The 24624-nt window shown below is 37.5% G+C and overlaps 1 protein-coding gene across 1 annotated transcript; it reads left to right on the top strand.

The window, feature by feature from the left end:
- The first annotated feature begins 429 nt into the window (after window positions 1-429).
- LOC110798047 (E3 ubiquitin-protein ligase listerin) lies at window positions 430-24624 on the top strand. Its single transcript, XM_022003176.2, has 18 exons — window positions 430-448; window positions 544-771; window positions 930-1041; window positions 1212-1274; window positions 3231-3308; window positions 3774-3865; window positions 4124-4226; window positions 6375-6527; window positions 7079-7737; window positions 9145-9589; window positions 15198-15688; window positions 15957-16695; window positions 17601-18303; window positions 18839-19872; window positions 19985-20443; window positions 21476-21706; window positions 22904-23380; window positions 24238-24624. The coding sequence occupies exons 1-17, from the start codon at window positions 435-437 to the stop codon at window positions 23129-23131; spliced, it is 5832 nt and encodes a 1943-aa protein (XP_021858868.2). The 5' UTR covers window positions 430-434; the 3' UTR covers window positions 23132-23380; window positions 24238-24624.

Below are 24624 nucleotides of genomic sequence, written 5' to 3'. Positions count from 1 at the left end.
CCCATGACTTGTTGCCGGAAACGGAACCCTTGATTGACTGCCGGCAAAAAATCTTAGAACTATGACCCTCCGCCGGTACTGATTTCCGAAAACTATAATCAATTACCTGCTAAAACATCCGGAACCTATAAAACACTACCGCTTAAAATTTCCGAAAGCCAACAAACACCACCGGAAGAAACATACGGAAGTCATCTAATTCAGATTTTCTTTAAAAAAAAAAGTCAAAATTCCTATACATAATTTGAAAGATAATCAATAATTAAATAACAAAATTAAACAATTAAACGACAAAAATCTGATCTTAGCAAGGAGAGAGAAAGAAATTTGAAAATTAATTGAGAGTGTTTGTTGAATGGGAAGAGAGGCAGACGAGGAAGAACAGAAACAAAGGCTGATAATGGATATGAAAGGTCAAAGGCTGGATAATGGATATGAAAAAACAAGGGTATTTTCGACTTATAAATTTTGTAAGTATCATTAACTTATTCTACATTTAGCATTTTTTGTACTGCATTTAGTGCTTGCGTTCTCTAATAGCAGAAGTGAATACGAGACTTGTCGAAACTTTGAAAGATCTTCCGACGGCAGCAAAGGCGGCATAGCATCACGCCACCGCCTAAACATACAAAACCACCACCAGAAACACCCAACTCCGCCATTTTGCACCCAGATACACCGTACAAAGACAAGATATTGCAAGGGGGGAGAATCAATGGGGAAACAAAAGGGTGATAGTGCCAGAACCAAAGCTCGCGCTTCTAGCAGCAGGTAAACCCTTTGAATTCTCTACTCGTTCTGTACTTACTCAATGTTAAACTCCAATTGCCTCTTTAATCAATCATTTTGGGTTAATTTATTCTTAATTTGTGTATGATTTTTCTCTAATTTGGTAGATTATAATCAGTGTTGTTGTTGAACATTTTCAGTCTAGCTGCTTCTTTGGTGCCTACGGGTGCTGCCTCAATCGGTTTCGGAGGTTACGTGGGGAGTTCCCGGGTTGATTCTGCTCTACATGGGGATGAATCCACTTCTTTCGCGGTATGATTTCCGGGGTTTTGATTGTTTTTTAATTGAGTGGAATTATTACAACTATTTTGGGAGTTTATGTTATGGATGTTGAATTGGTGAGGTTGCATTGCAAGAGAATTGGTGTTTGAATTGTTTTCATTGGTTTGATGAAATCGTGATGTTGAGGTGTTTAAATGCAGGGTGTTGATGGTGAGATGGTACTATACTTGAAAAGGCTTGCTCGAAAAGATCCCATCACAAAGGTAATTAGTGTTTGTAGTTGAATTCTGGCAAATTTTTCTTAGGAAAGATGAAGAACTTTGATGCTTATTACTAATATTGACATACTACTTTTGTTGATTGAGAGAGCAAGTACTAAAAACTTACTAATGTTGCAAAGTGGCCGACTAAGCATATGATCACTTTGATTCACTAAGAGATTCACTGTTGTGTCATTTAGTAGAGTTTCGTTTGATTGTTTGGATTTTGTGCTTAGTATGAGGGTTGCTTACAGTGCCAACTAATGGGGTGTGGAATTTTTTTGGATGGCATGTGAAATATGGGCGACCGAAACGTGGTAATAGATGAGCTGTTTAGATTTATTGTTAGATTTGGTACAAAAAATCTAAAGACTATAAGAACGTTCCTTTCCCCCTATTTTGACATATCTGAGTGCACCTTTTAAGTTTCCGTATCACATGCTTAAATGGTCTTTTTTTATACGAAAAAACAATGTATTAATTAATCAAGAAAAAGTTCACAGCAAGAGGACAAAAATCCTCAAATAGTACTCAAAAGAAAAAATATATGAATCGCATTCCTTTGAATCTCCCCAATTGAATAACCCTTAAAAGCCCCCGCTGCCTTTGCCTACAAAGGTTCTAACAAATTTACTTTGTCTAACAAGAAACAAAAGCTCCAGAAAAAGTAAGTCTACTTTGTTCCAACCATATACTCCACAAGATCGCCATCACAACATTTCACCACACCTTTTTCTCTCAGGATTTCTCAAACCCCACATAGAGAACTTGCAGTCAATCTTAATAGTAAAAGGACAAACCCAAGTCTCATTTTGCAACTGAAAATATGTGAGAAGACTCACTGTTTACCGGCATAACTTGCATATGTTAAGTGAGATTCCCCACTATTCTGCTGAATGTCATCCTATTATTCCTCGCCGATGCTAGCGTCCACATGAAAGTCCGCACCTTTAGAGTTTAGAGGTACTCTTTACTTCCATATGAAATTAGCTAACAAAAAGGCTGAATACTTAGGGAGTTAAGTCAAGCAAGCAAGGAATGAATTCCGTGAAATACACCTGAAGAATCTCCAAACCAAACTCTAGAATTCCGCACATCTGATATAATGAATTCACAAAAGATCACACATAGAAGCTAGCTCCTCTACCCACTATCTCTACTTGCTTAAATGATCTTCTCAGTCTCTTTATATCTTAGCTTTGTCCTAAATGGCGTCATCATCCTCAGCGGTTTAAACGAAGCCTGGAAAATATGTTTTCCCGCCTATCCCATACACACTAATTTCAAATGAGGTGGAAATCGTGGCATGCCTTTATTCATGAACAAATTTCTTTTACTATTACTTTGATCCTAACGAAGTTTTTATGGTTGAATTCCTAGTAGTTTACTCCCTCTGTCCCTTAATACTCGCACCGGTTTGACCGGTACGGAATTTAAGACATCTAAATTGACTTATTAATTTAATGAGTGTTAGTTGATAGTGGGATATTTTTTTAATATAGTTAGTGGGAAATGTGTAAGGGTGATGAGTGGTGAGTGAAGGGTGTGAATTTTTAAATGATTTTTTGTATGGAGTAGGGGTGTGAAAAATAATATAATATTGGTAAAAATTTCCATTTATAGAAGCGGTGCAAGTATTAAAGGACTGCCCGCAAAGGAAAGCGATGCGAGTATTAAAGGACGGAGGGAGTATTTCTTTTGATTGTTTCTGTTACGAAATAATAACTACCAGGAAATATCAAATGTGGGACCCTTGCCAGTGTAGTAAAAGCGGACTATCTGGTTTAGAAATATGTGCGGTAAAATTTTTCTGGGTAGCTCTCTTTTACAATTTCCTGTCTTTTTTATTTATTATAGCTGAGACAAATATCCTGTCACTAGAAGTTGAAAACTATTTGATTGATGTCTTTTGATCTTGAAGTTGACTCCTGTTTTTCTAAATTTCTTTTTTTTATGCAGCTTAAAGCATTAAATTCTTTATCAACCTTACTGAAAGACAAGTCCGGGAAAGATGTATTACCAATAATTCCTCAATGGGTATGTATCTCCTTTCATCTGCTTTTCAGTGTCTTAAAACTTTATCCGACTTTTGTGTTGTCTTGGAATCACTTATAGACTGAACATCTTCCACTAGTTAGCTTTTCTTCTGTTTTCCAACTCATTCCTTAATGAAAGGTTTTCCTTTTATGTTTCTTTTGTACATCTGTCTTGTTCTGTTTAACTTAGTAATCGTGACTTAGGGAGGTGTCGGCCGTGGGAGGCAGATAATATCACATTTGGCTCTTGTCACTTGGTTTAATTAAAGTAGTCTTTGAGATGTGGTTTTTGTTTTAGTCATGATGAAGGTCTACCTTATGACAGTGTGGGGGGAAGTTCAAAGCAGTTTAGCTTTGTGACTCTGAGCTGGTATAAATACAAAGTGATTGAGTTCTGTGAGTAATTTTTTGTCAGTTTTATGCCAGTCATTTTTCACTTCTCTTTGACCTGTACTTTGTGATTCAGGGTTTTGAGTACCGGAGGCTTTTGATGGATTACAATAGAGAAGTTCGCCGAGCGACTCATGACACAATGACGAGCCTTGTCGTTGCTGCTGGGTTTGTTCTTTTGCTTCCCACTACTTAAATTTTTTTAACCATTCAGAAAGAGAAAGGAGGGGTGGGGGGGTTTAAAGAGAGAGACACAAAGAAGGGGAGAGAAGGAAAACATATGGTTCAAGGTTTATAATTGATATTGCTTTGCTTTACCTGTGTTTTCTACCTGTTAAAGGAGAATATAAATTGATAACCAATGCCTATGAATGGGAGGCTGTTAAAGGATTTAGGTGAGAATAACCGATTTCCCCCTTTCTGCAGACGTGATCTGGCTCTGCATCTTAAGTCTTTGATGGGACCATGGTGGTTTGCTCAGTTTGATTCAGTTTCTGAAGTTTCTCAAGCTGCTAAGCGATCACTACAGGTTTGTGATAATTTCCTTTACTAGTATGGTTCATGATCAGACAGTTGGCTTGCCTTTTGAGTGCCATACTTGATGACAATTTATTGTATTGTATCTTTGATGGACTCCTATGGTATATCATTGTGAAGTTCTGTAAAACTAGCTAGCTAAAACATCATCTAGAAAACATCATTGTCGGAGTAGGCCTGTTTTTTTAAGGCATTGGTTTTGTTGCATTGATTTCTGTCAATGAAGTGATACTGAGTTTGAAAAACCAAACACCAATATTTTCGATTCTGTTCACATGCTTTATGGTGGAGATGCTTGATGAACAATTCCTGTTATGTGACAATTCCACTGTGTTTTTCATGCATGTATACATGTGCACTTGTGCAGATGTGCATAGATGAACTGATGCATGCATTCTGTGCATATAGGGTAATGAATTCTCTAAAATGGAAAGAAACTACTGTAGTTTGATCATGCTTTTTCATGATTCCTTTACTCCTATTATAAGTAGGAACAGAAGTACCTTACCAATTTGTTAATCTCATCTTAAGCATCATAAGGGAATGTTAAAAGTTAAAAATATTGAATTCTAGCAAAGTGATCAACTCATGTTACTGAAATAGAGTGGGGGTTGAAACGAACCTGGTACTTCCACACAATACAGAAACAACAAGAATATAGAGGAAGGTTGTATTTTGATTGATAGATAAAGCTCAAGTCTTGTAATACAAAGGGTGAGAACTTTCGAGAGGATATCTCAATTCTATCTCCCAGAATTGCCAATACTCTCAAGATACCTTTCTGATTCGCCTCCTTCCCCTTTTAATTACAAACTTCTAATATAAGACAAAAGAAATTAAGTAAAAGTAAGCTAAGAAAAAAAAGCAGCTTCAATGGGACGATACACTTTCATACTTCAGATGCATCCACTATGTGGAGTGGTTCTTCACTTGGCCAAGGTTGCTGTCTCTTCCCCCCTTGTCATGTAGAATTGACTTTCCCTTTCCCCTCCTTGCATATATCTGAAAACATGTTGAGGCATTTTAGGGGAATGAAATTGGGATTGAGCATACATCAATTTTTCCGACCCTTTATAATATTTTCAAGGGAGCTTAGGAATAAGAATTTCAATGATTATCGCTTAGCCTAACGAAACGTTTACTTGTGAATGCTTCATTGCTCATAGAAATGAACTTGATTGGCGTTATCGAGCTTAACGTGATAGCATACTTGAATCTAGAAGAATATTTGAATCGTCTACAATACGAGTGTATTTGACGTGTCCATGCCAATTTACCTTTTCTCCGGGTTTTTAGCTGACTTTAGAGTAGACTCATAGAAAAAATAACGGATGCGGTCGCCATCGCGGTAATGGTCGTGTTGTCACAGAACTGACGGCTTGTAACAGAAAAATTAAACGGATTGCGGTTAACACAACTTGAATAAGACTAATTGGTTTAAGGCTCGTATAGCTTTTTTAAGTTTAAAAATTATACTTTCGACATAATATAACCAAACCTATCATGATACAAGTGGGTAACATATTTGAACAAATAATTACTCAATTTTCCATTATTCGTAAACTACATAATTACTGAACATATTTAGACAAATGCGCGGATGTGACGGGAAAAAATGTTCTAATGCGGGTTCGTAATTCTCGATGTAGGTTGAAAGATGTGATTTTTCTCGCGGCGTTATGTAACGGGGTTTCGCTGAACGGAAAATCCAAAATCCGTTACATGACCATTGTGTTAATGGAACAACCGAGTTTTAATTCCATTGTTTAGACTGTTATAAATTATGAGTATTTCATTTGCAAAACTTGTGAGTAGTTCACTGCTTGTTTAATGATTATTGTTGTTTTGTGTAAAAAAGAATGAATTAATTGAGATATAATCATATAAATATATAATGTTGGATGGTTATTTATGTTATATGCATTGCGTCTAGTATTTCTTATCTGTTTCATGTATTCGCATAGCGCTGTTTACAGCCTTCTATCAAATAGTTTTTGTTTGTCACTTTTTTATAAAAGATTCTACAATGTAGTTTGTCTTTGTGTAAAATGGTAAGCTTCAATTACAGTAGGGGTGACCTCTGCTTAAGTGCTTGACTTCGTGCAGACTAAAACATGTTATCTATTTGTTGTTGAAACAGGTTGCCTTTCCAACCCAGGAAAAAAGACTAGATGCACTAATATTTTGTGCTCCAGAGGTATTTGAGTATCTGGAAGACAATTTAAAGCTTACGCAGAAGGGTATGGCTGATCTTGCTACCGCTTCGGATGAGTTGGTGGAAATGCATCCAAGGGTATGTGTTTGTCAGTTGTCCAGTATCTGATGTAAACTTATATGGAGTACTTTATATTTATATGTACTTATCATTTATGAGTTCATTTTGGATGATAACTGTTGGGATTAAAAGGACAGTTACTTGAGATGTGATGTTGAACGTACAAGTTGTATGCATCACATATTTTTACAGCCTTCATTACATACTTCCTCCATTTTTTAATAATTGCACCATCTTGGTTTTAGCACTATTCAACTATTTTTATATATTTATTTTTTGTGATTTATATGTAAGGAAAATTATATTCATGTGGGATCTTGTTAGATTCGTCTTAAAATATATTTTAAAATTATCAAATTTTTATAATTTTTTAAAATGTATAATGAGACTATGAGAGATATTAGTGGTTAAAACAGTGTATTGGCAAGCGTGAAATCTTAGATGGTGCAATTGAAAAAAAATGGATGAAGTACTTTTTTTTTACAGGCGCTACATACTTTTTTTTTAAGAATATATTTCTTTACTTAATGTCTATTCTGCCTGCTTCCCTCTGTTCTGTCGAATGTCAGGTTATTTCATCATCATTACTGGCTCTTGCTACACTTCTCGATGTGTTGATTGGCGTGCAGTCAGAGAAACCTGCTGCTGAAGACTCAAACATTCAATCAACAAAGGGTTCAAAAGCTCAAGTTATGGCTATTTCTTCTGCGAAGACTTTATTCGTGTCTCATCATTATTTCCTTGACTTTCTCAAATCTGAGAGCCCTGCTGTTCGGTCAGCTACATATGCAGTGCTCAGAAGTTTCATCAAGAATATTGGTGATGTTTTTAGTGAAGAAGATGTGAAAGGTCTTGCTACTGCTATACTTGGTGCATTCCAAGAAAAGGACCCATCTTGTCATACAGCATTGTGGGAAACATTTTTGCTATTTTCTAGGAGATTTTCTGGGAGTTGGTCATATATAAACTTTCAGAAAACATTTTCGAATCGCTTCTGGCAGTTCCTGAAAAATGGCTGCTTTGGGTCACAACAGGTGTCGTACCCTGCTTTGGTCCTTCTTCTAGATGTTTTGCCTGCTGAAGTTATTGGGGGCCAAAAGTACTTTGTTGACTTCTTCCAGCACCTATGGTTAGGAAGAAATGCATCTCATCCTACTAATGCTGATCGCTTGGCATTTTTGGCGGCCCTTAAAGAATGTTTCCGTTGGGTCTTACATAACTGTGGAAGGTATGTTTTTTCTTTGGTAATTGTTTTGTGTGGCAGGGGTCAGTTTTCATTACTGGCTTTCTGCATTGCTAGATGGGCATCTTCCATTAAACGCAGAAGTGTCTAACCCCCATATTTTTGGAGTCCTGTAAAATTTCTAGACACCGAAACTTCTATAAAAACATATAGCCCCAAATGTTCTTGGGTTGCTTTTGAGAAGTTTCTTAATTCTGAAATGTCTGAAGTGTTTCAAAATGTTTGTAGTTCCTAATTTTTATAAATAAAAGTGAAAAAAAAAGAAAGGGAAAAAGCTGATGACTTTTACCTATTTGAATGAAGTGCTTCAAAGCAGGAAGCCGACCTTTTAACAATGCAAAGCAGCTTTTGTTTCTCCTCTTCCACCTCGTTGCGTTTTGATTCTCCCTATTATCTCTCTTGGTACTAACTTCTCGACTAAAATATCATCTCCAAAGCAAAAATAAAATCTTTTGTGCAGCTTTTCTCTTGGCGGTCTCTGTTAGGGATCAAATATTACGGTGGTTTCCTTTGGTTGGCGGTTAGGATATTAGGATTTTTAAAAAAAATATTTTTAAATTACGGCTCTATTTTAATCGACTTATTTTTTCCCCTTGTATTATCTCAACTTATCTAAACTTACATTATATTCTTATATCTGAACTTATCTTAAAATAGTTGACTACTGACTGTATACATTATGCATTTTTATGTACGTAGCTTTGTTACAAAAAAAGAGGGGCACTTGACAGTTTACATCCAAAACAGTTGCCTAGTGTTGAATCCTGGGTGTTTAGTGATTTGTGTCTTTGGCTATTGTCTATGAAATCAGTTTAATCTATACCTTAAGAACAATTCGCAACACATACGATCCCTGTTTGAGAAGGCTGATTGGAGAGACAATGGAACAATTGGGGCTGAAAGTGATAACATTTTGTTATGTACTTTTTCTAGTCGAAGTTGAAATGTTGAATATATTTAGCGTGAGGAGGAGCCCACCTTTATAAAGAGCAAAAGATTCTGGATAGTTTCAATCCAAAAGTTAGATCTTTCATATTCTGTACGATATTTTCTAATTGTATTTTGCTTATATATTCTCGAGATGGTTATTGCAACATAAAAGAGGGTTGCGTGAAGGTATCTTATGGTTACTAGTAAATGCATGTGGACAAGTTTGCTCTTGCTCTGCTCAGTACTCATGGTAGGGAGGGATCACTTCTGAGTTCTGCCCATTAAAAGTTGCATGCTTTCATGTGCCCTCACTAGGCTAAGTTTAGGGGAAAAGAAAGATGGTAGGGAAGTGTTAACTATGGACTTATCATCATTAGCCGTTAACATGAAGGTTCTCTGTATACCGTACATTTATTGTCTTGAGTCTTCAGTGTCTTATATATTTCTATTTATTTTTTCCAGATATTGTAGTGGAGAAGATGCAATATACATTTTCCGTATGTCTCTTGTTGATAATGTACTTGTGAAGCTTTTGTGGCATGATTTTCTGATCTACTCCGAGGCAAGGCATGCAGACGCCAACACCTCCAAATTGTTAGACAAAAACTTATTAGACATCAAACAAGGGCAGTTGCATGACCTGGGACGCTGCATAATTGATGTCCTTTCTGCTTTATACTCTTTGGAATGCAAACTGCTCACTCCATTTTGTGAAGCATTTCAGGGCTGCTGCCTTGAGACATTTCAGCAAGCAGAGCATGTAAAGGAAGCTTCTGGGAATATAGGGAAAGCCATAAGATTTTTAGTGCTGGTGGAAGAGTATGTAGAGTTAAAATCTGAAAGTTGGCCCTTGGATTATCTGGTTGGTCCTATGCTGGAAAGGTCTCTCCCACTGATTATATCCCATGTAAGTTTCATGTTAGTATCCATTTCATTATGTTTGTGAAGATCTTGCTCGTTGTTACTGTCTTTTTAACTCTCAATTCTTCATTTGCTTCCCTGGATAGCCCTGCGTATCCGTTCTTCTCTCTCGCTTTTAAAAGGCTGGAGTTGTCTTTTTTACACTCTCTCTTTCTTCTTTCTTAAATAATGTGCCATTAGAAACTGTGCAATTATTTTGAAACGGAGGTAATAGGAGCTAAGAGCTACTGGTGGCTCATTTTTGGAGCAGTGATAGAGTTTTTCTGTTGAGGTCAGGAAAATATTTTTTGATCCAAGGTCCTTGACTGATTCTTTCCCACAAACAAAGCTTCTGATCTCAGTGTCATGGATGTAGGATGTTCTGCATTGTAGGTGATTTTGGTTTCCTTTTCTTGGATGAAATCCTTTAATAGCAGAATAGAATAATGCTTGTGATAAATGCAGTCTAGGAATACTCATTAGTGTTATACTCCGTACAAAGTATATTTGGCCTGCTGGCTACTGTGCTGATCGGCTAATCCAATTGGGATTTGAGAGTTCTTGGTGTTCGAGAGAGACATTTCTGATTTCTGGAAATCTTATTGAACTAGTGATATTGTCACAAATGCTTTCAGGGAGCTTTGCTTATTATGTGAATGGATTGACAGTCATCAAGTCATCATGTGTTTGGATTATAATCTGTACATTCTCTTTGTTGCTGTAAAATCTGAAAGTTTCTGAATAAGTAATTTTGGGGCTCTTTTAGGCTCAACATGGGATTTAGGCTTTTAATAGAATTTCTTGAGGTTTTCAAGACATGATTGTGGCATTTCTTTGTTAACATAACATGGTCTTAGAATTGTAGCACTGCCAGTCTGCCACCTTGTTCTTTGGACTGCTAAATCAAGATAATTTGTCAATTGCTGCCATTCACTCTGGCGGAGTTTATGTGTTATGCTGAGTGAATCTTGGGCCTGTTCTTTTCACCTGAACTAAACGTGTATGAACTTGTAACTTGCTGGAAATTTTGTGAACAACTACCTGTTAAATGTCCACTTTTGAAAACAACTACCTAATAAGTTCTTTTTACTTCTGTTCATAAAACATACCAATCTTCAAGTTTATCTATGAATGGCATAGACCCCATTACGAACATCTGCCCAAGAGGGTCTACATCTTCCCTCTCCTCCGTGTAATGGACATGAAATGACTATTTTACGAATAACTGGTTTCCATCCACCTCCCTCTTTCTCTTTCCTTCTCCATTCATTTCATTTTTCTTCTTCCCTTCTCTAGACATCCTCCAAAAAAAAAACAATTAAGGAACTACTTTAAAGGTAATACCACAATAAGTTTTAGAGGATTTTTAAGAGATTAATAATTGCATAATAGGTGGAAGGTGTGTTGGATTTGCTACAAGTACGTTTTGTGTTGTTTTGAGGGGCCAAGGAGAAGAACTTGCTATGGCGCTATGCTTTTATGGCATTCATATGGTGTAAATGGTTATAATTTAGAGCGCTGATCTTTTTGTGTGCCAACTTATGTGATTAGGTGTGGATATGATAGGCTTATCTAACATCCTTTGTGAGCAGAGGCGGAATGGGGTTTTGCAAGATATTAAAATTGATATTGATTGTGATCTTGCTTGATGTGGAAGAACAACTTTTCCTTCCTTTTTGTACTCCTTATTTGTTAATATTAATTACAATTTTAATATCTTTATTATTTAAAAATAAGTGCAACGCGCCTCATCTTCCATTAGTGGTCAGGCTTCAAAGGAATTCGGGAGTCGGACCATGATGCAAACATCCTACTTATATTCCCTTGGTAGCAATCACTTGCTATCTCCAATTATGGCAGAAGTATAAAAGGCTTATGCAACCAAATCATGGTCTTGGGTTACTGGGTTTTGTCAAAGATTTTTGTAAAATTAAGTTTTGGATTAGTTGACCGTGGTAGATATTTTCCTTCAAAGATTTAATGCAGGTACAGCCGGATTCTTTTCTTTTAACCATAAACAATTAATGATAATTGCCATCAAAGGGGTATGATAGGAAATGTTTCTATAGCCTAAGCGACATAATTAAGGAGTTGGCCAGCTTGGCCTTGATGGATCTGATGCAGGAGCTTTTGAGGGTCAAGTTGATCAAGCATCAGTAAAGCTCTATGGCCTATATCCCTTAATTGTCAGCTTTTATTATCATTGGACTGGATAGTGGCCTACTCGGGGGGTCATTTGAGGGCTTAGCGGTCACGGACCGTAGTTTGATCACTACAAAGCCTACAATGGGTTGATGTTAGACTTGTAGTATAAGGATATTTATTATCATATTAGTTTATGTTAGCTTTTAGTTTGTTAGATATTTTAGTTTACATTAGCTTTTGCAGAGCCAGTAAGATCTCTAATTTTGTCACATTAGGAAGGTTTATTTTTTCAAGTTGGTTTCTACAGCCGTTATTAAGTATTTAAGTGTCATTGGAAGACAGTTTCTTATTCTTAATAGTTTCTGATATAATAGTGGAAACTTATGTAAAGAACCAACAAATTCTTTCTTCACTCAGTCACACACTCGCACAAAAATATAGAAAAGAAGAAGATTTTGATTAGCACCAAACAGTACGGATACAAATAGGCAGTAGCTTGAGGCTACAAATCTCCAAAAGAGTGACTTTAGGTCACAAGTCTCACAATTCACTACCCATTTCCTAAACTTCTCTCTTCCTCTAATTCTATTTATACTAACATTCTCTACTGACTGCTCTATTGTCCTTGTTTGCTGTTGTGTTGCTATTGTTGTTGGGCTGCTTTTCTTGGGCCTCATTAGTTGGGTTCATTACAATACCGACCCCCTAAACTTTCACCTTGTCCTCAAGGTGGATAGTAGTCGGCAATCAATTCTCGGCCTCGGCAACAATGATTAATACGTTTCGGCGCCATGGAAGGGATCTTCACCAACCGTTCACGAGATACTATGGAGTGGTGGGAAGAATTGATGTTGTTCGAATAGGGTGGATAAGTGTACAGGTTGAAGCAAATGTTGTTTGGATTGGTATTGTACGAAAATAAACAGGAGGTATAAGTGGGATCAAAGTTAGACAAACGAGGTTCTAAAAAGTTGATGGAGCTACTGGCTTTAAAAGAATGGGCTTGAGAAATGGGATGACAACTAGTAATTTCAGCATTGGGCTTTGAGTTTGTAGGCCCAAAATCAGTCAGGACCTAGTGACTAAAGAATAGTCCACATTGACTCCTCTTTCAATAATTATATTCAAACTTGAAAGGTCACATGTTTCCTACCTAACTTCAGCCATTTCACCATTTACCCTATTGCCCTTACTAGAATATTCCTCCTTCTTCAAGCCAACATGTGACTCATTGAAGCTTCTTCCATACAACTCTTGAAACATCTCCTGTAAGTTATGTGCTTCACCACCACAATTCCCACCGGAAAATCTGCCTGGCCCACCACCGGAACCACTAGCATCTGATCCACTCCACAAATTTGCTCCTTTCCTTGTCCAGGTTCCGGCCACCATAAGGGCGGCACCACCACCAAACTACATTCCACCTCCAAAAAGCCTTGGCCACCACCTCCTCTGACTCCACCTTCCTCAAAATCTCCTCCACCACGGTGGTTGTCGATGTAACCACCTGGTTGACATCCTCCGCCGAAACCGCCACCACCATTTTCATGAACATAACCCCCAATTTTGGAAGCACCACCGCATGAGTCGCCACCTCCAAATCCTTTTGTTAACAAAGAATCAGATCTACAACTATTCTTACCTCCGGTGAAGCGTGGGCCACCGCCAGAACCAGCACCACCGCAAGAAACAGCTCCACCGCGATGAAATCCGTCTCCTGGTGGTGGCTCTTCTTCTGCCCCCCCACACCTGAAGATGTTGAGATTGACACCCGAACCAGATTTTCTGTCAAAAAAATCTTCTCGACCTTCGCCGGCGTAATAGCCCTCTAGAACTCCGAAATTATCTTTGGACCTTCCACCATTTGAACCACCTCCTCCAAATTCATCTGATAAAAAACGATCACCGTTTCTTCGCCCCCTCTCAAACACTCTGCTTTCATCATCTTCATCGAACCTTCTGTTGTTCAAGTGGTCGAGTTCATCCTCGCTTAAAGGCTGCTGTGGTATAGTGGGATTTTTCTGGGTTGTGGCTTTCCTCTTCTCCTGGAATCTCTCTTGATCCTGTTTCCTTATCGCCATGTGTATGCCTTGCTCTTCCTTGAACCTATCAATTTTGCCTTCCAAACATGTGGTGGTTGTCTTCTGTGCATCTTCTACACTTTTGGCCACAAAATGTTTGGCCAATATTTTCTGAAAGGCAGCCATGCCTTCTGCTACCAGCTGCTGCACCGTTTCTTCAAACCCATTCGTTCTCTGGCTTACTTCAGCAAGTCCATTCTCCAAGGCTTCGAATCTCTGTGTATTTGAGAGTACCATGGTTGCTTCTTCCCTGGATCTGTCCGCTCTGATACCAAGTGTAAAGAACCAACAAATTCTTTCTTCACTCAGTCCCACACTCGCACAAAAATATAGAAAAGAAGAAGATTTTGATTAGCACCAAACAGTACGGATACAAATAGGCAGTAGCTTGAGGCTACAAATCTCCAAAAGAGTGACTTTAGGTCACAAGTCTCACAATTCACTACCCATTTCCTAAACTTCACTCTTCCTCTAATTCTATTTATATTAACATTCTCTACTGATTGCTCTATTGTCCTTGTTTGCTGTTGTGTTGCTATTGTTGTTGGGCTGCTTTTCTTGGGCCTCATTAGTTGGGTTCATTACAACTTACCATTTAAGTTTATTCGTCTCGATTCGTTTGACCGAGCACGTTCAATTTTGTTCCATTCGATTTAAAATATAGAATCCGTTTGAGATTAGCATTAACCACAAAACCTCTTAGCATTTGGGTTTAAACGTATCAGGATCCTATGCATATAGGTCAGTTGTCAGAAATTCTATCGTGTGCCAATACTTAGGCAGTGGTAGATTTCATCAAGGGGACACAAAATAAATGTTGTTTAGTATGATATAAGTTGCTTTCTTGCATCTTTTTATTGGCAATTCACCTTGCTATTTTTGCTATTAGTGATGATTCGATTTCATTGTGCAAGTTTTTTTTCTTCATAAAATGAGTGAAAAGTGAAAAGTAATTCAACTTTGCATAAGTTTTGGTGAGCATTTTCAAGATGATGCATGTATAATTGTCACTTTGTCTGGAGATGAAGTAAGGGCATGAGTTGTTTCATGTATTTTATTGTAGGTTGTGTTCATGGATCTGGAAATCATTCAACTATTGATCTAATAGATTTTATTCGGGGTGATGATTTTTATTTCTTTTTACGTATCTTATGGCAAATTTCAGCCTTTCATTATTATGTGCTAAATGGAATGTCTCAACTAGTTGTCTTTTGAACATTATTTCATTTTCTACTTTTGAGAAACATCTTCTTTGCGTTGTAAGGTAATGTCACATTCATTGACCCCCCATACTATGCCTTTCATGGGAGCCTTTTTATGAGGAAAAAAAATTATGTAGCGTACGATGTACCATCTTTGGCTCATTATCTGTTGTGTTTTGGAAATCAGGAATCAGCTGAGGTGGTTAAATTTCTCTCCGTTGTGGTTTCTATCTTTGGGTCACGGAACATTGTACTGAGACTCGTTCCAATTGAGGAAAGTGCAGATGGCAGTGCCGCCGGCCAAGTTGATGGAGAAGTAAGCAAGTTTCTGAAGGTTTATGAAGAAACATTTGTCTCTTGGTGTTTCAGTGGAAGTGAGAGTGCCATGGATGCTCGCTTAGATCTTTTGCTTGCATTGCTGGACGATGAATGTTTTAATCAACAGTGGAATATTATTGTCTCATATTCTGCCAATATGTACCATTCTGCAACATTCTATATTGGAAAGTTGTCAATTCTAATTGAGAAAGCTAGGAAGTTGATCAAAAGGAAGTCAGAACTTGGTGATGATAAATTCTCTAAAATTGCAAACTGGCAACATGAGCTGCTGGATTCAATTGCAGTTTCTATTATGCAGAATGCTCCTGCCTTAATAGATTGTGATTTGCAATTTATACGGTATGACTCACCTCCATTTGATTCCTCTTTACGCTGATCAGCCTCCAACATGCCTCCAGTTTGGTTTTATCAACCTTTTATTCTTTTTACTAGGATATTTCCTGTACTTTGCCATGTTTTTTTTAATTGTTTTTATTGACTATTTACTGTATGTGGCTGAGTATCCTTGATACATTATGTTCATGTAATTACTAGTAGTATGTGTTAATACTTACTTTCAGTTCTGACGCTTGTTTTATGTTGTCTCTGATTTTTTTTAATCTCTCAGAGCTGTTCTTGGTGGTACATCAGAGGAGGATGATACATCTTTTCTGTCTAAAAGTGCCGTCATTCGGATATACAGAGAAGTATTTGGAAATCTTTTAGCCTTTGTTTTGGAGTCCCCTTTCTCATGCGTGAGGGATTTTGGTTCTTTATCATGTTCTCTTACAAAGTCCACTATATCAGACACTCAAAAATCTGCAGATGTGGTTAGGATGGCTTACATTTCTCTGGAAGTTCTCAGAGGCACCCTTTTTAGCTTGAAATCATATTGCGAGGATAGTGAGTTGCTTCTTGGCATTGGAGGCGTTACCTTTGTAATTGATTGGGAATATGATATGTCAAGAGCATCAGATGCTAAGCGCGAAGATTGTTCAGTTGAAAATATCTTGCCCAGGCAGGAGTTTGGTAAAGCGATGCATGTTTTCCGTACAAGTATGAGCAAAGAATTTTGGAGAAGCCTTGCGTCAAAAAGTCGGGTGACATTAGGAAGTCTTCTTATACAATTTATCAGGTCTGCTGTTTTTGGGCAGAATGCATTTGATGCTGGCATGATCACATCTCTATGCTGCAATTGGATGATTGAAGTTAGCAAGCATCTTTGTCTGAGTGAAATAGAGGAGAAAAAGTTAGTAGATCTGCTTCTGAGCGTTGATGAACTTTGGCCTTTGTGGATCACTCCAGATAACAGTAATAGTGAGAGAAAATATGCCTTAAAAGATGAGGGTGTTTTAACTGATGTACATGTAAGTGGAATCCATATTCCTTATAGATTTTGAATACTATGAGCTAATTGTTTTTCATATTTTATATTTCTAGTATTTATATTTGGATTTGATTTCAATGTGGATATTGGTGCTCTGAAGTATTCTCCAAGTCCTTGGATCTGCAACTTTGAAACTGTACCATTAGGTATCTTGATTTTCTGACTATAGTCAGAAAAGATTTTTACCTTATTACCTAGACCTTCTTTAGGTGTCAGAGATGATACGTCATTGACTCTTTTCTTGTGGTTTAATTGTGTGTCACTGCAGGGATAAGAACTGTTTTTGTTAGTTTTAAAAAATGTGTGCTGAAGAAAACATTAGCTTCTTAGGTTATGGAGGCATGGTAGAGCAACTGAATTCACAACACATGAGAAGTTTAGTTTTTGCTTCACATTAGTTATGCACAAAATGGAAAACCGTTCAATAAATACTTGCACTAGCTTTCTAGCATCACTTGGTCCCCCTGTAGATATTTAAGAGTGGCTAAATCCTGTTTCCCTTGTTCTTTCTTACACTAATGCATCTGTTTTACCATCAAAATCAGTATATATTGTGTAATGGACCATGGTCACACCACTTTTGTTTTTTGCATGTAATGCCTAAAAGAGTAAATTTCCCAATGTAAACAACTATGTTTATGGGACTTGTTCTTGCACTGCTTCTAATTATATTAACCTTTGACTTACATGTACGAGTTGCTTATGTAAGTTTCGTTGTTAAATCAAACAATGCTGAAATCGAAGTTCCTCTTCTTCTCTATGAAGAAAAATGCTCCACATAAGTTTCATACTTGTCCCCCTCCCCCCCCCCCCCCCCCCCTTCCTGCAGCTTATGGCCTAGTAACATGTTTTTATGAGATTTTCATGAGATTTTCTTTTATGCAGATGTCTCGGAGCCAGATGTTTGTTGCTCTAGTTGACAAGCTTATTTCTGAAATGGGTATCAGCAGAGTGGTGTTTGGCTCTGATCTACAACCTTTAGATGTAGAAGAAAGAGCAGCCAATGAGCTTGATACTTCTCAGCCTGAATTTTCCAGAGCTTGGGTTGTTGCCGAAATGCTCTGCACTTGGAAGTGGTCTAGTGGTGGTGCTTTAAGCACTCTTTTACCTTCTTTAAGTTCCTACGCTAAAAGAGAAAGTGGTGGTAGCCTAATCTGCTTATTTGACTCCACTTTAAATATTTTGCTTGAAGGCGCTCTTGTACGCGGAAAAAAGAGTCAGTTTACTTTTTTCAATACGTGGCCACCTTCAAGTAAAGATCTTGATGATATTGAAGAGCCTTTTTTGAGAGCCCTGGTATCTTTACTTTTTACTCTATTGAATGAAGGCATATGGAAACAAGAAAAAGCTGTTGGACTCTGGGAGTTGCTTCTAAACAAGCTTTATATAGGTCAAGAAACAAACATGAATTGTTTGAGAATTCTTCCACCCCTGATATCTGTTCTTTCGCACTTCTTGTGCCATAATAAGGGATCCGGTGGTTTAGTTAAAGATGCCTCGCCTGATTCTTTTAGAGAAACTGTTGTTCGGGACTGGCTTGAAAAGATTCGGGATTTCCCATCCCTGATGTCATGGACATCTGGTGAAGGTAAGTCAATAGATTTTGGAGTTGCTGAATATTTACTGTCATATACAGAAACCAAACTGATGAAGTGCTTGCAAAATTGCATATATTGTCTTCAAGCTTGGCTAGATCCTGATTGGCTGTTTTGCCTTCGGGCGCTTTTGCGTTAAATATTGGTACTTTTGGCAATCACATTGCTTATAATTCCATATGCCCTCGGCTTGTGTGCAAGTACTTGTACTTGGGTGGCAATCACTTCACTAGTGGTTCCATTTCTATGTTTGAATTTGCTCTTACTGTATATTATCTTTTGCTTTCCCATTCTATTGGGACTAAGGCTTTATTGTTGATGCTGGAATGTTGATTAAAAAGAGGAGCAAAAAAGTCGTTGATTAGGATCCACCTGTTGTGTGGCTGTCAGCCTGCCACGGATGGTGGATTAAGGGTTTTGTTCTTTGTTTAATCCTGTTGTACAAAGTTTTTTTTTTTATAACTACATAATATTTTCTTCTCTTTCTTTTTTCATTAGCTTGATAAATCATTTGATATGTACTTGCAGAAATGGAAGATTGGTTTCAGTTGGCTTTGTCATGTTATCCTTTGAGCACAACAGCTGATGTAGGTCACTTAAAACTGGATCCTAGTTCGTTGGAGCAAAAACTTTTACTCGATGTGTTCCGTAAGCAAAGGCATGATGCTAACTCATTTGTTGTCACGAATGAGCTACCAGCCGTATCACTATTGCTATCACGCTTGATGGTTATTGCAGTAGGGTACTGTTGGGAGGAATTTCATGAAGAAGACTGGAAATTTGTATTGTCTAACTTGAGGTGTTGGATTGAGTTGGTAGTTACAACAATGGAGGAGGCTGCTGAATGCTTGGATCTTGAAACTGGAAATGGGTCTGGAGATAACTTAGATCTTGTGATAAGCAAGCTTAAACAGATCATGCAGAATCTGGATCCATCTCTTGTGAACATTGCAACCAATGCTCTTTACGCGTTTTTGTTAGTCATGGAGCTTGTGGGATGTTATTCTTTGGATCAAGCTGAGAAGCTAACAGTTTTAAGGACAGAAGCATGTAGTCAAACTATTGATCTGGTCCAGGAGGATGTTCTACGAATATTTTTGTCAGTTGGTATTGCAGAATCTATTTCGAGTTCGCTTTCATGCGAGAGTTTATCCATAATAGCAAGAAGCCATCATGTTTATCCTCACTTCTGGAACTTAGTATCTTCAAATGCTTTGAAATCTTCCACACATTCTAGAGAACAAGCTTTTAAGGCAGTTGAGCTTTGGGGTTTAAGAACTGGTGCTATTAGTTCTTTGATGGCCATCCTATTCTCTCCTAAACCAGTATCTGTCTTGCAGCTTGCTTCTTTTGTTCTCCTTTCAAGTCAGCCATTCTCTAGTTGGGCCTTGGTGGGAGATCATGTTTCAGATACATTAACTGGAAATTCTACTGATGATGTTAGATCCCATGATCTTGATTTGTCTTCAGAGAATAACCTTACTTCGAGAGAGGAGATACATTGCCTGATTCACAAATTACCACTTGATGTTTTATACATGGATTTGGAAGCACAAGAAAGGGTAAGGCTGGTTTCCCTCAGTAATGAGTTTTTGGTCCTCTTGTTTTATTACCTAGTGGTTGAAGAATTGTGCAATCTTAACAGTCTATTGATAGAGTATATCGAATGTGCAGGTGCATCTTTTCCTTGCTTGGTGTCTAGTTTTGAGCTATCTAGTGTCCTTGCCATCTTCTTCCCCCAATAGGGAGAAATTGGTTCAACAGATACAGGAGTCTGCCTCTTCAACCATATTGGACTGTCTTTTCCAGCACATTCCTGTTGAATTATGTGCAGCACATGCCTTGAAGAAGAAAGACTTGAAAACCCCACCCGAGCTTGTAAATATTGCTACTGCGGCAACACGTGCTATCAGTACGGGGTCTATACTCTTTGCAGTGGAATCGCTTTGGCCTATTGGGCCAGAAAAAATGGCATCACTTGCTGCTGCAATATTTGGTTTAATGCTTCGCGTCCTCCCTGCTTATGTTCGAGTTTGGTTCAATGATTTACGTGATCGTTCTGTCTCATCTGCCATAGAATCTTTCACAAAAACATGGTGCAGCCCACATTTGATGGTAGATGAATTATCGCAGGTTTGTATATTCAGATCCTCTCAAAAGTATGGAGTATACTCAGTTACCTGTGTTTTGCCAGATCTGTTGTGTGTACATGTAGAGCCATTAGTGATGTCTTGCATACATGTATGAGTGGGCATAACACATTTACAGTCTCTTTTCACTTATATGTGTTTATTATCCTACTTTTCTTTCCTCTTAGTTGCATGCATCATACTCTTCGATTGATTTAACATAGATGTACTTGAATTATAAACATCAGAAATTCTTTACTTCCATGTTTTTTACCTGATCTTAATGATTCTTTTTAAATGATGATAATATGCGTAAGACGCACAATGTTATGTTTCCAGTCAGCATCTCAGTGCTATATTCTGGTGTTATTTTTCTATTAGGTTCCTTAAAATTTAATTTCATAACTTCTGTTTACTCATTTTCTTTTTCCTTGGTACATATATTTTTTTAGTTAATTTTGCAAATAGTTGGTGTATCCTCGGCTTTTGTACTCGCTATGTTCAGCTTAAGTTTAGAGTTTGTTGGGGACTAAGGATGGAGTTTATGGATGTGGTCTTTACAGTTGTTATCTGATCCATCTGTTGGAGCAGAATGCTTTTTGTTATTTAGCCAGCTGTCATTACAAAATAAATTAGGGTAAGAAGGTAGGACATGGCCATTAATAGGAAGCAATGGCTTGTTAAAATTTGAGGAGTTGACCATAAGTAGCGGGTTTACTTCCCCTTAGGATAAATAGGTAGGCGAGGACACTTCCTCCCCTTTCATCATTGTCTACCACTTGTTTGCCACTTTCCCCCCCCCCCCCTTCTTATATGCAGCTTTTCATTTTGCTTCATCTGTTTCTTTTATTTGTTGTGCGTTGTAAGCCATGTGGCTGTACATGCTGGTGCTTATTATTATTATTATTATTAATTTCTAATAGCTAGTATTTTATTAGACTCTAAGCAATGCATAACCAAAGTCTTAATCCCTCTTTCCGTCCTCTTAAATTGAGTTGTGATGCTGATAAATTTCATTTTCCAATTACTGATGCAGATAAAGAAATCTGATTTCGTAGACGAGTGTTTTGCTGTTAGTGTTAGCAAATCAGCCAATGAAGTCATTGCCACCTATACCAAGGATGAGACCAGTATGGATTTGGTCATCCGTCTTCCTGCTTCCTACCCATTAAGGCTTGTGGATGTGGAGTGTACAAGGAGTCTTGGCATAAGTGAAGTAAAGCAAAGAAAATGGTTGTTATCCATGATGGCATTTGTCCGTAATCAGGTAATCGCTTAACTTCTTGTTGGACATTCCAATAATTTTTCATGTGTATTATGTGCAAATATGACATACCCGAAGTCGTCAGCTCACATTTGGAAAAGAAGAGGGAGTCTAATTATATTTTCTGCGTTTTACTGTGGAAAAGCAAAGAATTACGTTTATATGATAAGGAAATGTGGTGCAATGTGTTACTTATACTCATTTGGGTGTTGTGTCCGACAAGGGATCGGAGGACCTGACACTCCTCTGACACTAGGTGTAAAAAATTTCATACAAGGCCACTGAATATTTACGTGTCATGTCGTGTAGAAGGATCGGAAGATCCGATATCCTCCGTCAACCAGTGTTGAAGTAACATAGCATTCCATGTTGGAATGCGTTATTTACTTGTCACCTTGCAAAAAGAATACCTTACTAAGTTACTCTGAGTCTCTGATTGTTGATGAAATGGTACACGAGGCTACTCAGGATGTTGCATGGCTTTATATATTTACTTGTTAATCGTTTGAAATTATAATAACTGTTTGACAATTCTTAATGTTGGATCTGTCTGATCTGTTACTTTAACAGATTTAGTGCCTGAATCTTAGCAACTGGGTTGCCTTTGATCAGTAATTTTCAGTGCTCTATGCACGGTAGGATTTTCATACATGTGTTTCTCTCTGATCCCCATGACCCCATCCAATATGACAAAAGACATTACAAAAGAAAATAAAAATATACAGGGAGATGTCAAAAGAAGAAGAAAGTAGATATTTACTTCCTCCGTTCCATTGAACTTGCAACAATTTGACTATCACTTGCCAAATCATAGTTTTGACCATTAGTGTATCTAATTTTATACTACGTATTAGTTAAAATTATAAAAAGTTGATGTATTCAAAGTATACATTTTACATAAGGACATTTGCTTTTGTTACGTAAATAAAACATGTGGTCAAAATTAGTACGTGAATAGTGTAAAAGTCAAACAGCTGCAATTTTCATGGAAACATAGGACAATAGGACATATTGTTTACTCCAATTAAAAAAAAAAACAATCAGCAAGTTAGATGAATCCTGGGTGTGTATTAATTTTGTTCATTACATGCATATCTGATTTTTTATGGCACTTTCTCCCCTTGTTATTTTTTATGTTTTCTATGCAGCCGAGGGCTTTGACGGACACTTTGTTGACATTTTATTTGTCTCTTATTTCAGAACGGCGCGGTAGCTGAGGCCATACGGATATGGAAGAGTAACTTTGACAAGGAATTTGAAGGAGTTGAGGAGTGCCCTATCTGTTACAGTGTGATTCATACTACCAATCACAGCCTTCCTCGTCTTGCTTGCAAGACTTGCAAGCATAAATTCCATGCCGCCTGCCTCTATAAATGGTTTTCAACATCCCACAAGTCAACTTGCCCACTGTGTCAATCTCCTTTCTGATCAAATGAGCTGTAATTTTCAATGGAGCTTATGATACTAGCTGCTGGATCTGTCATGAGATTCTATCAATTTTGATTGACCAAAGTTGGGCATGTAAAATAGGTGGTTGTGTTGATGGGGGCAATTCAATATTCAGCGAATGGGGAGATTGCACAACTTCATGTAAATATGGCTGCTAATTCATGCTCACAAGAAGTTGGATGAGGGAGGAGTGTTCAAAGCGTCACACTTATGGCCAATTTCGTGAAGGTAATCGATCTTGTCATATTTGAATCCACAAGCCATATTTCTTTTGTTTTTTTTAAGATATTAATATCGGGGCATGCACTTCTACTCGCTAGTTTTTCCTTGTAATTTTTAGATTTTATTGACAAAGATTTTGATTGATATTTAGGCTCTGTTCTGTTCACTTTATTTCCACTTATATCAGGAGAAACAAGTTCAGTTAAGTTCAAAAAAAGTAAGTGAAAATCAGGTGAATATAATGCACTCTTATTTACATTGCTAAAATGTTGGAGACTTTCCTGTTAAACTGGATTTGTGCTGATATCCCGGACTAGGAAGTAGGAAACATTGCCTTGAAAAGTTGAAATAGAATGAATGTAAGAAGGATTTGTTAAGATCTTGTATCCCAACTTCTAGGATGGGGAAAATCTTGCATATTAGCACGCTTAACTAGAACTTCCATAATGGTGAGGCGAAGTCTAAAGGTTAACAGAACCTGTGATTGTTTATTTGTGTTTGTCTTACTTACGCTCTACTTTGTTGCTGGAGTACACAACCTCTGCCTATTTTGATTGACCAAAGTTGGGCATGTAAAAATGTAAGACCAGAGACTCAGTAAAATAATTTAGCAAGTTTATGGAAGAGACTCAGTAAAATAGGTGGTTGTGTTGACTGCTGAATTTTGATTGACCAAAGTTGGGCATGTAAAAATGTAAGACTGCTGAATTTCATCTTACCTATACAAGTGTTAAACAAACCTGTTTGAATCACAGAGTAAGCTACTGTTTGCTGGTGCAGATTTGTACTGTGTGATAAACTCACTGAGGTCTGAGGTATGCTACTGTAAATTGTACTTTCTCACGTAAAATGTTTCTCTGCAGGACGCTGAATTATGAACTGATGTTGGTGTAAGTTCTAGCTGTGTGACACTAGAAAATGCTCCTGCTGTCTGGTGTCATCCTGTATTCTGGTTTTTGGTGAAAATCCGAGGGGAAGATGCAAGGGAGATGCAATGTTGCGCGTTGACAAAAACTGAAGATATGGAGCTTGTTTCTTTTTTGGAGGTTGATTCAGGGATAACTTAACAGTTTACTGGATTGTCAGATAACCTATATTATGTTGTCTTGGTTGATTATCTAAGTAGTTAGCAGGGTTAAACATTTTACCATCTTTTTGGTTGCCTATGTATTATCTGTCTTTGTATAAAATCTGGAGTTCAATTGTAATGCAGGCTGATACATTAAACATTACACAAGTTTGAACTGTAA

This window comes from Spinacia oleracea, chromosome 2, assembly GCF_020520425.1.
Source record: "Spinacia oleracea cultivar Varoflay chromosome 2, BTI_SOV_V1, whole genome shotgun sequence".
Lineage (NCBI taxonomy): Eukaryota > Viridiplantae > Streptophyta > Magnoliopsida > Caryophyllales > Amaranthaceae > Spinacia > Spinacia oleracea.
Note: the sequence above shows the minus strand (reverse complement) of the source record. Positions and strands in the feature narration are given on the sequence as shown.